Source organism: Equus caballus, chromosome 1 (genome assembly GCF_041296265.1).
Source record: "Equus caballus isolate H_3958 breed thoroughbred chromosome 1, TB-T2T, whole genome shotgun sequence".
In the NCBI taxonomy this organism is placed as follows: domain Eukaryota; kingdom Metazoa; phylum Chordata; class Mammalia; order Perissodactyla; family Equidae; genus Equus; species Equus caballus.
The window spans coordinates 1,320,084-1,333,100 of record NC_091684.1 but is presented as its reverse complement, the minus strand read 5'-3'; the positions used below and the strand labels follow the sequence as shown (position 1 = coordinate 1,333,100).

General features: G+C 51.8%; 1 protein-coding gene across 7 annotated transcripts in view; it reads right to left on the bottom strand.

Annotated features, from left to right (window-relative positions):
* Positions 1–498: 498 nt before the first annotated feature.
* Positions 499–13,017, bottom strand: part of TUBGCP2 (tubulin gamma complex component 2) — a 32,576-nt gene continuing 20,057 nt past the window's right edge. For 5 of the 7 annotated variants that reach the window (XM_023636465.2, XM_070275290.1, XM_070275282.1 and 2 more), the window contains exons 9-18: positions 10,042–10,187; positions 8,272–8,452; positions 7,406–7,586; positions 4,838–5,010; positions 4,413–4,541; positions 3,778–3,898; positions 2,797–2,940; positions 2,054–2,182; positions 1,076–1,239; positions 499–949 (exon numbers count right to left, since the gene is read on the bottom strand). In XM_023636465.2, coding sequence (XP_023492233.1) covers positions 814–949; positions 1,076–1,239; positions 2,054–2,182; positions 2,797–2,940; positions 3,778–3,898; positions 4,413–4,541; positions 4,838–5,010; positions 7,406–7,586; positions 8,272–8,452; positions 10,042–10,187 — 1,504 coding nt within the window. In that variant the 3' untranslated portion in view covers positions 499–813. Of the gene's footprint in view, positions 950–1,075; positions 1,240–2,053; positions 2,183–2,796; positions 3,148–3,777; positions 3,899–4,412; positions 4,542–4,837; positions 5,011–7,405; positions 7,587–8,271; positions 8,453–10,041; positions 10,188–13,017 lie in introns of all 7 variants that reach the window. The other 2 variants (XR_011441299.1, XR_011441300.1) reach the window with 1 other exon arrangement.

Below are 13,017 nucleotides of genomic sequence, written 5' to 3'. Positions count from 1 at the left end.
TTGCTTCTTGCCCGCCAAGGAGGCCTCTGGAGCAAGTGGTCAGAAGTTCGAAAGTGACACACATGAAAACTGGCAGGAAGGGAAGCTTGGTGGAGAGAACCGTGCAGGGGCACGGAGGTATTTGAGGCAGCACACCCAGGGCTGGCTGTGCTACCCGCTGCTGAGTCAGGAAGGTGGGCACAAGGAGGGCAGGTGACCGCCAAGGGGGCAAACCACAGGCCTGAGGGGCGGGGCGTGGCCCGCCACCTCTGCTCCTGTAGGACAAGGCTGGGCCTCATGACGCAAGCTCTCCAGCCCCGGCCAGGCTGCAGGACCAGGGGCTGTGCTGCCCCCTAGCGCCCAGAGAAAACCCAGCCCATGGTCGGAGGGACTCCTGCTGACTTCAGGGAGTCCAGCCCCGTTCACCTGGACCAGGTGTGGACACGTGACACCAGGCCCAGACCTCGTCCCCTGCACAGCACCTAAACAATTATTTTGATGTTGCTCAAATGCCACATGTTTTCTTTCACTTTGTCTTTATTTGAGACCAAAGAAAAAAAATCACAGAGAGGGAAGCTGCTCTGTTTAAGAGAGCAGAGCAGCAAGGTCACAGACACTGCTCTGGTCTGGGCGCAGGTCCAAAGCGAAACACGGCCCTGGGAGCCGGGATGAGCTGAGCGCAGACAACACCCAGGCTTCATGTTTAAATGCTGACAACACACAACACACGTGTTTCGGGAATATCTGACTAAAAACCCTGAATGTATTCCTCCGTAGCACTGCCAGCACCTACGTCCTTCCTTCAGTTGGGGAGGGGGTAGGGCCCTGAGGGCCTCACTGTGCGGCCACGGCCACCCTGGGTGCTGGTGCGGGGGGGCCGCGTGGAATGGCTACTTGAGGGGTTGCCGTCTGGCTCCGCTCTGCAGACAGGCGCTCCAGGCGCTCCGTGTAGAAGCCATTGAAGTCGAGCCTGTGGGGAAGACAGGGGTGGAGGTGAGAGAGCAGAGGGGCGGGAGAGCGAGGGAGGCCCGGGCCTGCAGTGAGCGGGGTGGGGACCATGACGGGCAGTGGCGTGGGTGGAGAGCTGCCCACCCACCTGGAGATGACGCTGGCCATGCCCTGCTCGCAGTCGCTGGTGCTGTAGATGCTCAGTCGGGCCAGAAGGTCGAGCAGGTAGGCTGAGAAGTTCTTATCAAACTTATTGATGGTGGCCTCGAAGCTGGAGGCCAGCTGAGGAGCGTCCACGTGCTCGGCCAGGTACTGGAAGACACATTAGCGTCATGAGCCGGCCTGGCCCCTGGGTCTCGGCACGACTCTCCAACGGCTCAGCTGTCCCTCTCCCCCCTTTTTTTTAATAGAAGAATGGGTTTCAGGAAGTTTTCGTGTGATAAACGTAAAAATTACAGCATCTTAAAGTTCCTGAGACCACAGGACATAGAGACACGACTGGGCTGCTGGCGCCCTGCTCCTACCGCCAAATGGAACCTTGGGTTTCCTTTCCGAAGCTCAGGTTTTCAGGCTATCGCTTGTTTTCTCCTGGCCTCCTCTCAGCAAGGGGAACGGACTGGGGACGTGGGACAGTGCCTGGGCACCTCCAGAACTGGAGCTGGTGCCACCGGGCCCATGCCCCCGATCCGTGCCCATGAAAGGACACACGCCTGCACCCGGTGAGCCACCTGACACTTCTAGTTAAGAATGGATCCTTATCGTGCTGACAGCGAGGCCCATGGCCCCGTGCCTGCTAAGCGCCAGGCCCTCTGCTGGGCGTCCCCACGGCCCCTCCTCACCCGCTCTACGGGGCATCCCTGCGGCTCGCCCTCCCCACAACACCCACTGTGGATAACTGCAGCCTCGCCCTGGAGTGCAGCAGGGCTGAGGTTGGGATGAGGGGGTAAGGGAGATTCTCTCTGGCTTGTGTTTAGAACCTAATTTTACAACGGTCTTTTCTGAATCACAGGGAAGACAGAAAAGAAGGGATGGTAGTGAGTTTGGTTTTGAAGTGTTGCAATCCAAACACCATGTCACATCTGGTCAGGAAGGAGGGTCTTCTGGACTAACCCACGAGGCCACACACCTTCCTGGCCAGCTCCTTCCTGGTGCGCTCCTCGGCCCGCTCGGCTTCCGTGGGCGGCCCCAGCATGGTGCCGTGCTCCAGCGTCAGGCGACCCAGCTCACTGTCTAATTTCATGCTCTGTGTAAACCTCTTGGGGTCGGGAAGAAATGCTTCTGTTAGCTACAACCCATTCGCTCCAGATGAAATGTTCCCCGCTCCTGTCCGGGACACCCAGGAGGCTGAAGGTGGGAACAACCAGCTGCACCCTCACAATTTCCAAGTCTGCCTGTCACACGGCTCAAGAGCTAATTTTTCTAAAAATAGTTTCCTTCCATGGTGTTTCCATCTGGGAACCTGACATGGCTCCTAAGTGTCTACTGAATCGGGTTCATGCGCTCCCATCCCCTCTGTGATCAGCCACCACATCGCGGGCTCTGCCACCTCCCACACGCTCCCACCAGCTCCTCCAAACCAGACCCCCTACCTGTGCCTGGAACCCCACCAGCCCCCACGCAACCCCTTCTGCCTCCTGACACTCTGTAGCATCACCTTGGGGCAACTGTTTGTAACAGGTGTCCAATAAACACTTAACTGAATCCAAGAACTCAAGTTCTGATTAAAAAAAACACAAGGTGTCCATAAAAAAGCCTCGGACAGAGACACTGCAGCCAGCGGTCCCTGCCACAGTGCTGCGTGGGGTTCAAGGCAGGACACGCCCAGTGACAGCGGGAAGCAGGCGGCACAGGCAGGGCAGGGGCACGCACCTGCATGCAGTTGGTGAACATGACGCACACAGACATGAGCTTGGAGAAGACCTTGAGCAGCTCGGGGTTGGTCAGCATGCAGTCCTTGAGGCAGTTGTCCAGGAAGCTCGTGTGGTGCCCCAGCACGTCGTCGATGTTGGAGGCCTGCAAAGAGGGCACCAGACTCTTCTCTCGGAACAGCTTCACCAAGAGAAACTCAACACGAGCGAGGCTTCGGTTTTGGCTACTTCGTACACTTCTGTTTTGTTTCCATTTTTTAAACAATCCTGTGGTCTTTTGGGGGGAAACTTCAAAATACCACTAAAAGAAAATGATACTAAACGTGCCACCAAAGGTCCAAAGTGTTGGTTCCTAAGGACAGAAAGCAAGGAGGAAATACTACTACTTGCCACTTTCTGCTTCCGGCATTTAGTGCGATTGAGATTTCCAGCTGACAGGTTCCAGAGGGCCTGAACGTGCTGCGGTGGGAGTGCCGGCCCTCCACCTCACAGGCTCAGAGCTCCCTCGGAGGGCGAGGCACCCACGCTGTTCAAACAGCTCAACTCTGGGGGAGCGCGGCGTGCAGCAGTGGACCTCCCCCCGACACTCACACACGTGCTTACGCTCACATGCTCACTCACGTACACACACTTACACAAACTCACATACACACACCTTATCACGGTGGGAAGGACAACTGCTCTGTGCACGTGCAGAGAGCTTTGCCTGTTTCTCCTGACCAGGCACTGAGACCACACTGACTCCCTGCCGGCTCCCCGAGCCGCCACACTCTGACTGCTCCCCAGGAGTAGTGGGAGCAGCGCCCGGGAGCCTCCCTCTCCACACGAGGAAGAAGAGTGCAAAGCCCTGGGACCAGTTCCCTGCACTTCCCTCCCTGACACCTGACCCAATGCTTTCCTCTCTGAAGACCCTAATTCATGAAACACACCCTGGTTGGTAGAGAGCCTTTGAAACATTAAGATACATTAAGCTGTAACTCACAGATTTCAGGTTTTTCTCCAGGATATGCCAGGTTGGTTCCATCACTTCAAACATCATATAGTACTGAATATTCTGGACAAAATTAAGCATTCGCTGTCGCAGAGTGAAGGCACCAGCAAACCTGAGCGAGCGTAAAGACAGTTTCAGAGGAGATGCAGAGCTGGTGTGTCCACAGCGTCTGAGAAGCACCACCTGCTCCCCAAGTTGTGCAGGTGCTGTCGTCAGGGCGCACCTCTTCCGGGCACGCCGCTCACGACACCGGCTCACACCCAGCACAACCACACCTGGGGCCACAGACCGTGTGCAGTGCCTCTGGCTTAGAGAGAGTGGTCTGCCAAGACCACGCACTCCAGTGTGCCAGGAGGAGGAAAGAAACAATCCCAACCCCCGAGGAGCTCGAGGTCCTCGAAGGGCTCATGCTCAGATGGACCTGCTGTCCTGCAGGTCTGTGCAGAGGGCTGGGGACAGAGCCAGTGTGCCCTGTGGTCAGCAAAGGCCCTGCACTGCCACACAACACAAGAAACAATGTGGATCTAAAAGCTACTAATGAGCGTTATCACATCGCCTTTTTCAAGGTGTGAAGAGCCAAGCCATCCTGCTGGAGGGAAGCGCCCTTGAGCGCAGGAAGGGCGTACCACTTGGCAGAGTGCAGCGAGCCCTGCTTGGCGGTCTTGTTGCTGACCCACACGTTGCAGAGCTGCCGCTCCACATGCTTGCAGTAGAACATGTGCCTGAAGAGCATCTGATAGCGAGTCAGGGCTTTCCTACAAAGAAGGAGAGAGGCACGTAAGGTTCTGACTGACACCTCGTGCTTATTGCTGGCACCAGACGTCATGAACGAGGCTTGTGGCACAGAGCATGGACCAGGTTGCGATGTCACCAACACAGTTCTGCCCCCAGGCTGCCATGCAACCTGTGACCACTGGACATGACCAGGTGCGGAAGGCTACCCTCAACGCTCTGTAAAACGAGGTAGTCGCTGGGCGGGGACAATCCTTTCTTCCTGGAAAACCTGAATAAATATCTACTGAGGCCGGCACCCAGAGGGACCAAGGCTCACCTGTTAATAATCAGCGACAGGGGCCACTTTACAACGTAGTCAAAAGAAAAGGCCTCGAGGCCACTCAGCGAGAGCTCGGTGGGGTCGGCATGGACCATCGCCTTCTCCTGCTTGGTCTCTATGGCCAGAACCCTCAGAAGCTGAGTGATGAGGTCATGAGGCATCAGATCAATCTTGGGGAAAGAGAAATAGAAAGGATCAGGTCCTGTCCCACCTCCGCACCCTTGCATCAATGAGCTGGAAGAGCAAATCCAGGACGCAGGTAAGTTCCTCTAAAGTCAGATTCTAAATCTTGGAGCCTGGCTTAAGAAACCAAACATCCACTGATAAATCTTAATTCAAAAATTAAATCACATCCCATTAAAGCAAAAAAGAAAAGCAGAGTTCCTTTAAAAATACCCCCTGATGGTATAAATGAGAAGCCTTGTACAAGGGCAAGTGAGGAAAATCTGAATCCTTCAGGTTTAAACCTTTTACCACAATAAGCACCAGGCCCAGGTCAAAAGATGAGGCACGTCTGGTGGAATATGACAGATATGATGGGCAGAGTGTCCTGTCCACACATCATGTAGACACATACAAATTTCCACACATTTATTCAAATATTCATTAAGGGCCAACAACATACCAGGGACAGCGTGAAAGAGTTCCTATAAATCAATAAAAAGAATGACACAATCAGAAACAAGGGACAAGAACCACAATGAAGGACAAAGGATAAAGGAAGAAGAAACACAAATAGCCGATGGGAAGACGGACACGCCGAGTGTGCGGATGACAGCCCCTCCTTAGCTGGTCCGCAAAGAGCAGATTCGAGTAAGATCAGTCTTCTTGTACAATGGCCATATATTCTGATCCAATAATTTCACTTCTAGGAATTTAACCTATAAAAATACTCCCACACTGGGCCAGCCCAGTGGCGCAGTGGTTAAAGTTCACATGTTCTACTTCAGTGGCCCGGGGTTCACCCCTTCGGATCCTGGGTGCGGACATGGCACCACTCATCAAGCCATGCCGTGGCAGGCGTCCCACAAATAAAACAGAGAAGGATGGGCACGGATGTTAGCTCAGGGCCAGTCTTACTCAGCAAAAAGAGGAGGATTGGCAGCAGATGTTAGCTCAGGGCTAATCTTCCTCAAAAAAAAAAAAGTACTCCCACACCTAACAACAGACCCTAAAGCATACGAAGCAAGAACTGACAGAGTCAGGAGGAGAGGCGTTCCGCAGTAACAGTGGACGACTTTCACACCCCACTTCCAACAGCGGCCAGACCACCGGATGGAAGGTCACTAAGAGAGGACTTGACCAGTGAACCAGCTGGACGTCCACAGGACCTTCCCACACACACTCTCCTCAGGTGCACACAGAACCCTCTCGGGAGAGACCACCGGGAGGCCACAAAACACGCCTTAGAGTCCACAAAACTGAAGTCACGTGAAGCGCTCTATGATCACGACGGAATGAAGTCAGAAATCAGTAACAGAAGGAAAACTGGGAAATTCACAAATACGTGAAAATTAAACACTCTTAAAAACAAATGGGTCAAAGAAAAAGATCACAAGGGAAATTAGAAGAAACCTTGAGTCAAATGGAAATGGAAACCAACGCACCGCAACTCAGGGAACACGGTGCTGGGAGGGAAGGCACAGCTACAAATACCCGCATTAAAGAGAAGAATGATCTCAAGTCGATAACCTAACTTTAGAAAAAGAGCAAACTAAACCCAAAGCTAGCAGAAAGAAGGAAATAAAAAAAGACTAGAGCAGAAATAAACAAAATGGAGAAAGGAAAATGGTAGAGAAAAATCAAAGAAACCAAAAGTTAGTTCTCTGAAAGATCCACATAACTGACAAAACTTTTAGCTGCAGTGACTAAAAAAAGAAGACTCAAATTACTAACAGCAGAAACGAAGGCAGGGACATTACTGTCAACCTAAGAGAAACAAGAATGATCGTGAGCACTAATTCCTACCCCAAGCCCCAGCTGTGCACAAATCCCAAAAATGACTCAAGAAAGGAAACCTGAGCAGACCCGAACCAGTGAGGAGAGGGAAGAAATCATCCAAACCTCTCCACAAAGCAGAGCCCGGAACCAGCTGACTTCACCGGTGAATTCTACCAAATGCTGAATAAGAATTAAAGAATTGACCCTCCCGGAACTCCTCCAAAACACTGCAGAGGAGGGAACGCTTCCAAGCTCCACCTATGAAGCCAGCATCACCCTGGTAGTGAAGCCAGACAGACACATGAAAACCACAGACCAGCATCCTTGACAAACACAGACACCAAAATCCTCAACACGACGCTGGTACACCGCATCCCGCAACACACTAAAAGGACCACACACCGGGACCAAGTGGGATTTATTCCTGGGACACGAGGACGGCTCAACATATGAAAACAAATCACGCTAACAGAAGGAAGGAAAAGATACATGATCATTTCAACTGAGGAACAAAAAATATTTGTCAGGGTTGGTTCCCACCCTGTTTTTATGTCAATGTCTTTCTCAGGCAGCTGCCCCACATCTTTAGGAGTAGGCTCCCAGGCAGCCCCTGGCCACGCCCACCTTAAGGTCATCCTTGAAGGGGTCCGTGTTGGCTGTGCTCATGCGCAGGGCCAGTTCCAGCAGCGCCTCCAGGCGGGTGGGTGTGATGTCATCCACTGGCTTCTTCAGCTCCTCCTCAGTGAGGTCCATGAAGTGCACGAAGAAGTCCCCCTGGTCCATCAGGAAGTAGCGCTTGATGGACCTGCCAGAGCGGCGAAGGCGAGAAGCAGACGTCAGTGAGGCTGCCTGACACGTGCAACAGCCTGGACTCTCAGAGAAACAAGGGCAGGTGACTGATGCAGAAAAGGCACGTGCACGCAAAGGGTTCCCACCAAAATGAGCGGTCTGAATGACGAGGTGGGCGTGCTAAGGATGTCACCCACACTTACAGTGCCCTGAGCTTCCAACCAGGAATTATGTTTAAACAAGGGGGCACTAGCAGTAAGCTTAAAACTAGCTGAAGAGAACAGCTCTCAGGCAGGGACACAGGACCACGGAGCCAGGATGTGGCAGGAGGAGATGTTGCCAGAAAGGAACTGAGGAGGGGGTTGCAGATGGGTCACTGTATGGAGCACTGAGGAGGGCTCATGGCCCCAGGCAGGGAGCAGGGCTGGGGAGCCAGGGCACCTCAGACAAGGTGACAAGGGCAGACGCTGCCCTCTGCTGGCCCCTGGGGAGGACATCCCTGCAGATGCCAGGCAGTAAGGACCGAGGTGGGATGGTCACAAATGTGCCCGGTTCCCAGGGGGGAGACAACCTGGCGGCATGCTCATTTTACAAACGACTAAACAGAGCAGCTGAAGGGAAGTCCTGCATCTTGGGCAAACACTCTGCACACGGTCTGCGCCGTGCAAGAGGCGAGCAGCTGTTCACAGCAAAGAGCACACCTCAGGTGCGCCACGAGCTCCTTCTCCTCCATCAGGAAGCCCAGCAGGACCTTGCTGGCGTAGTTGAAAGCCTTCTCGATCTGCTCCACGTACGCCCGCTCCTTCAATGTGTAGATGATCTCTTTGGCCACCGGGCAGGTGACATCATGACCACACTCTCTGACCACATTGAGGTATTTTCCTGAAAAAGAGATGCAGGGAAGATTAGAATTTTTATTGTACGTACAATAAATCGCAGGCCTGAACCTCAGATACCACAGCCCAAACGCTAGCCAGAGAACTGGAAAGAGCAGACAATGCAAGAACGGTCCTAGAACCCACTTTACACAGAGAAACACAACTGTCATCTCTGAAGGACAGAAGCAGTAACTGCTGAGACTTGCTAGGCTCCTTCTCCTGGATTTTTCTAATCAGACCACAGAAACAATTTCAAAAAGCCTCATGAGAACCAGACTCTAAATCATCTCCCAGCCCTGCCCCAAACAGCTCAGCTCTCGGAACCAGGCCAGCAGCGTGTCTTCCAGCAGGTGCCACACACATTTCTAAGATGGGTTCCTGACCCACGTGGGGGTGACTAAGAACACTCCCGGCCCAAGGGGGCCTGTGTCCTTGTCTGTTTTCCTGTATTGACACTGTGATATGCTAAGAAACACATATTTGACCTTCGTCCCCGGCTCCTGGTGCTGAGCTCCTAAAACCCTCAGGTCTCCCAACTGACGGTGAGAGGAGCATCCTGTGCTACTCGTCAGCCCCTTCCAACAGCTCCTGAGTTCATGGTCATGACGAGACTCGTGTGTGGCAGCCCCCAGACAGCTCCAGGACGGGCTGGGGGCCAGAGGAACCAAGCTTGTGATCAGCGGGCTACACTTCTGGGGACAGGAGAGGGGCTGGGAATGGATCAGTCACCAAGGCCAACGACCTCATCCATCACGCCTGTGTCATGGAAACTCCACAAAAACCCTAACAAAGGGGTCTGGAGAGCTTCTGGGTTGGTGGACACATCACCTGTCATGAGGGTGGCGCATCCCCACTCCAGGGGACAGAGCTCCTGTGCTGGGGACCCTTCCACACCCACCCTGGACCTCCTTATCTGGCTGTTCACTGCATTCTTTACTACACCCTTTACAACAAACCGACAATCGATAACAAGGTGCCTCCCTGAGCTCTGTGAGCCAGTATAGCAAGTCATTGAGCCTGAGGAGGAGTCATGGGAGCCCCGGTTTGCAGCCAGGCCAGAGAGAAGTGCGGTGGCAGGGACCTGATCCTTGTGACGGGTTCTGAAATGGGGGCAGTCTTGAGGGACTGAGCCCTTGACCTGTGGGGCCCGCGCTAACTCCAGGTAGTTGGTGTCAGGACTGAGTTAATTTGTAGGACAGCCAGCTGGTGTCCACAGAGAACTGGCTCTTGGTGTGGAAAACCCACACCTCTGGCGTCAGCGTTGTATATAAAAAAAGTTTTTGTTTAAGTGGTAACAGAGTTCTCGAAACAAAACAGTAAAGAGGAAGAAAATGCACGTGAGAGACACCTCCTAGGTCAGGGAACAAAGCGAAGCCCAGCAGAGCGCACAGGAAGCAGACAGACACTGCCCAAGCAAATGAAGGCGATCTGCGCCTCAGCACTTGCTGTGTGCACAGTGGGGTGCCCGCCCCCGGAGAGGGACGCGATGACCAGGCACAGGACAGAGGAGGCATGCCCACATGCCCAGGAAGGCGGGGCCTGGGGTTTAAGGCCTGCTGTGTGCCCCAGGCCACCTCTGCCCCGCGGTGTCACCTGTGCTGAGGATCTTGCCCGCCATCTTCTGCAGGAAGGACGGGATCTGCCGCTGGACAACGGTGTACCTCTGGTCCCAGTACTTGTCATTGTAATCCTCCTGGATCTTCTCCTTCCGAAGCTCGTGCTCCTCGACCATGAACTCGCTGGAGACAGAATACTCTTGGTAAGGAGCAGGTTCTCGAGGTTCTTGAGGATGACACGCAGAAGGGAGGCTGTGTGCTGCCCGGACAAGCTCGCCCTGCACACAAATGCCCCCCAAGCACAACCGCCTGCATGAGCGCCCCCCAGAGCACACCCACCCCACATGAGTGCCCCCTGAGCATACCCCCTGCACAAACACAGCCCTCACGAGGCCCCCCGCCCCCCGCACAAGCTGAGAGCACAACGGAGGCACACATGGTGCACAGGGCTCCACGGAGCCAAGCACAGCCTCTCTACAGCCAGTTCTCACTTATGAGTTAAAGTAAACCCCCAGCCTCCCTCTGGCGCAGGTTCAGAGAACTCAGCCCACACAGCTGGAATGGGAAGGTGATGCCCCTTATTCCACCCCCTTCCTGGAATCTAGCATTTCCTTCCATCATAAATGTGGCAACAAGACGGCGCTCACATCAGGGGTATGTGCGCCCGGCACCAACAGAGACCAGATGCCTTCGCATAGTGCTTCAAACCTCCCTCACGAACACCAGGACTTGGGAGCTGCATTCCTTATTAAGCCCCTCCTCACAGATTTTGTTTCGGTCGTTATAAAGAAACACTATTTTTAGACCACAAGTTTATTTTTAAAATATTTTGACAAATATATATCAACATAATAGAACTCTTTGTAAGCCACCATGTTTTGCTCTGTGTATTTAAATACATCACACTGAGATGGGGGCGGAGCAAAATGGCGGGGTGAGCTGACCTGGGATTCTCTCCCCTCCAAAATACAACAAAAGATTGGAAGAACTGAATTTCAGAGAATAAACATAATGCCAGCTTGTTAGAGACCTACAATACCAAGAAGGCGGAGATCATAACCTTGCTTACACCCTCGGAGGCGCCAGAACGGTAGGAGAGAACATCGCTCCCTCCCCTAGAGTCTGCGATCGCTTGGGCGCGGGTGGGGAAGGAGCGGGGGAGGGGCCGCGTGACGGGGGGATCATCCAGGACTCCTGCCGCCGATTCAGTGGAGACCCGCTGATGGGGGGAAAGCTTCCGTCCGTGGGGACCCCATAAATCAAGGGCCTTGGGAGACCGGAGAACAGAACTGATCTGAACCCAGACCAGCGCGTGTGAGTAACAGCCTCTCCCCACCAACAAAGCGAGTGGGCGCAGCCATCTTGCCCCAAGGTGGAGAGCTAACACGCCGCTCTCGACCCCCATCTAGTGGCGACAAGCTGTAACTGCAACTGAATTCTACCACCATGCGAAAAAACCGCTCCTCTACCATCCACCAATTTATAAAAGCCCCAGACCAGAAGGAAAACAATAAAAACACAGAATTAAGTCCTGAGGACTTGGAATTAGGTAAACTAAGTGATAATGAGTTCAGAGCAGCTATAATCAAAAAACTCAATGAGGTAGAGAGAAAGATAGAGAAACAAGCCGAGTTCTGGAGTTACTTCACAAAGGAGATTGAAATCATAAAGAAGAATCAAACAGAATTACTTGAGATGAAAAACACAATGGACCAGATGAAACAGAATACGGATCCCTGAATGCCCGTGTAGACAACATAGAGGAGCAAATTAGCATAATAGAAGACATCACGCCATGGTGCCAGACAGAGGAAGAAAGAGAACTAAGAATTTAAAAAAAATGAGGAAAATCTCCGAGAGATAATGGATTCAATGAGGAGTAAGAACATAAGGATCATAGGAATTCCCGAGAATATGGAAAAGGAAAATGGAGCAGAAAGTGTGCTTAACGAAATTATTGAAGAGAACTTCCCAAATCTAGGGATCGATGGAGAAATGTGTGTAGAGGAGGGTTTTAGATCTCCTAGATTTGTCAATGTAAAATGTAAAAAGAGCTACCCCAAGGCACATAGTAGTAAAGTTGGCAAAAAGGAATGATAAGGAAAGAATACTCAGGGAAGTAAGGAAAAAAAAGAGAATAACCTATAAAAGAGCCCCTATCAGACTGTCAGCGGATTTCTCTACAGAAACCCTACAAGCTAGGAGAGATTGGAGTGATATATTCAAAGCTTTAAAGGATAAAAACCTTCAGCCAAGAATACTCTATCCAGCAAGAATTTCCTTCAGATATGAGGGAGAAATTAAATCTTTTCCAGACAAACAAAAGTTAAGGGAATTTGTAACTAAAAGCCCTCCATTACAAGAAATCCTCAAGAAGGCTCTCATACCTGAAAAAAGCAAAAAGGGAGAAAGGGGACACAATCCACAGACTAGGGAGACCGATGGATAGAACCAGAACAGGATAGCAAATATTCAACTATAGCATTAGGGTAAAGGTAAGGAAACTACCAAAACAAGGACGATCTTAGCACTCTAACTACCAATTAATAAGACGAGTTGGAATAAAAAATGAAAATAATTATTTAGGAGGGGAAGAGCAAAGGGTCTAAATCAGTATTGGTCAAGTAAGTAAGAGACCACCAGAGAATAGACTATATTATACACGAGATTCTAAATACAAACTTCAAGGTAGACACTAAAATAAAGTACAGAACAGAGTCACAAATCATAAATAAGGAAAAATCTAAGAAACCCAGCATAAGAAATTGCAGTATTAAATGGGTACTCTAAAGCAAACAGGAAAAGAAACGCAGGAAAACAAGATAATGAGCGACAGATTAACAGCACTAAGTCCACATGCATCAATAATCACTCTCAATGTGAACGGATTGAACTCTCCAATAAAAAGACACAGAGTGCAAAATGGATTAAAGAACACGATCCAACAATTTGTTGCCTCCAGGAAACACACCTCAGCCCCAAGGACAAACACAGACTCAGGGTGAAGGGGTAG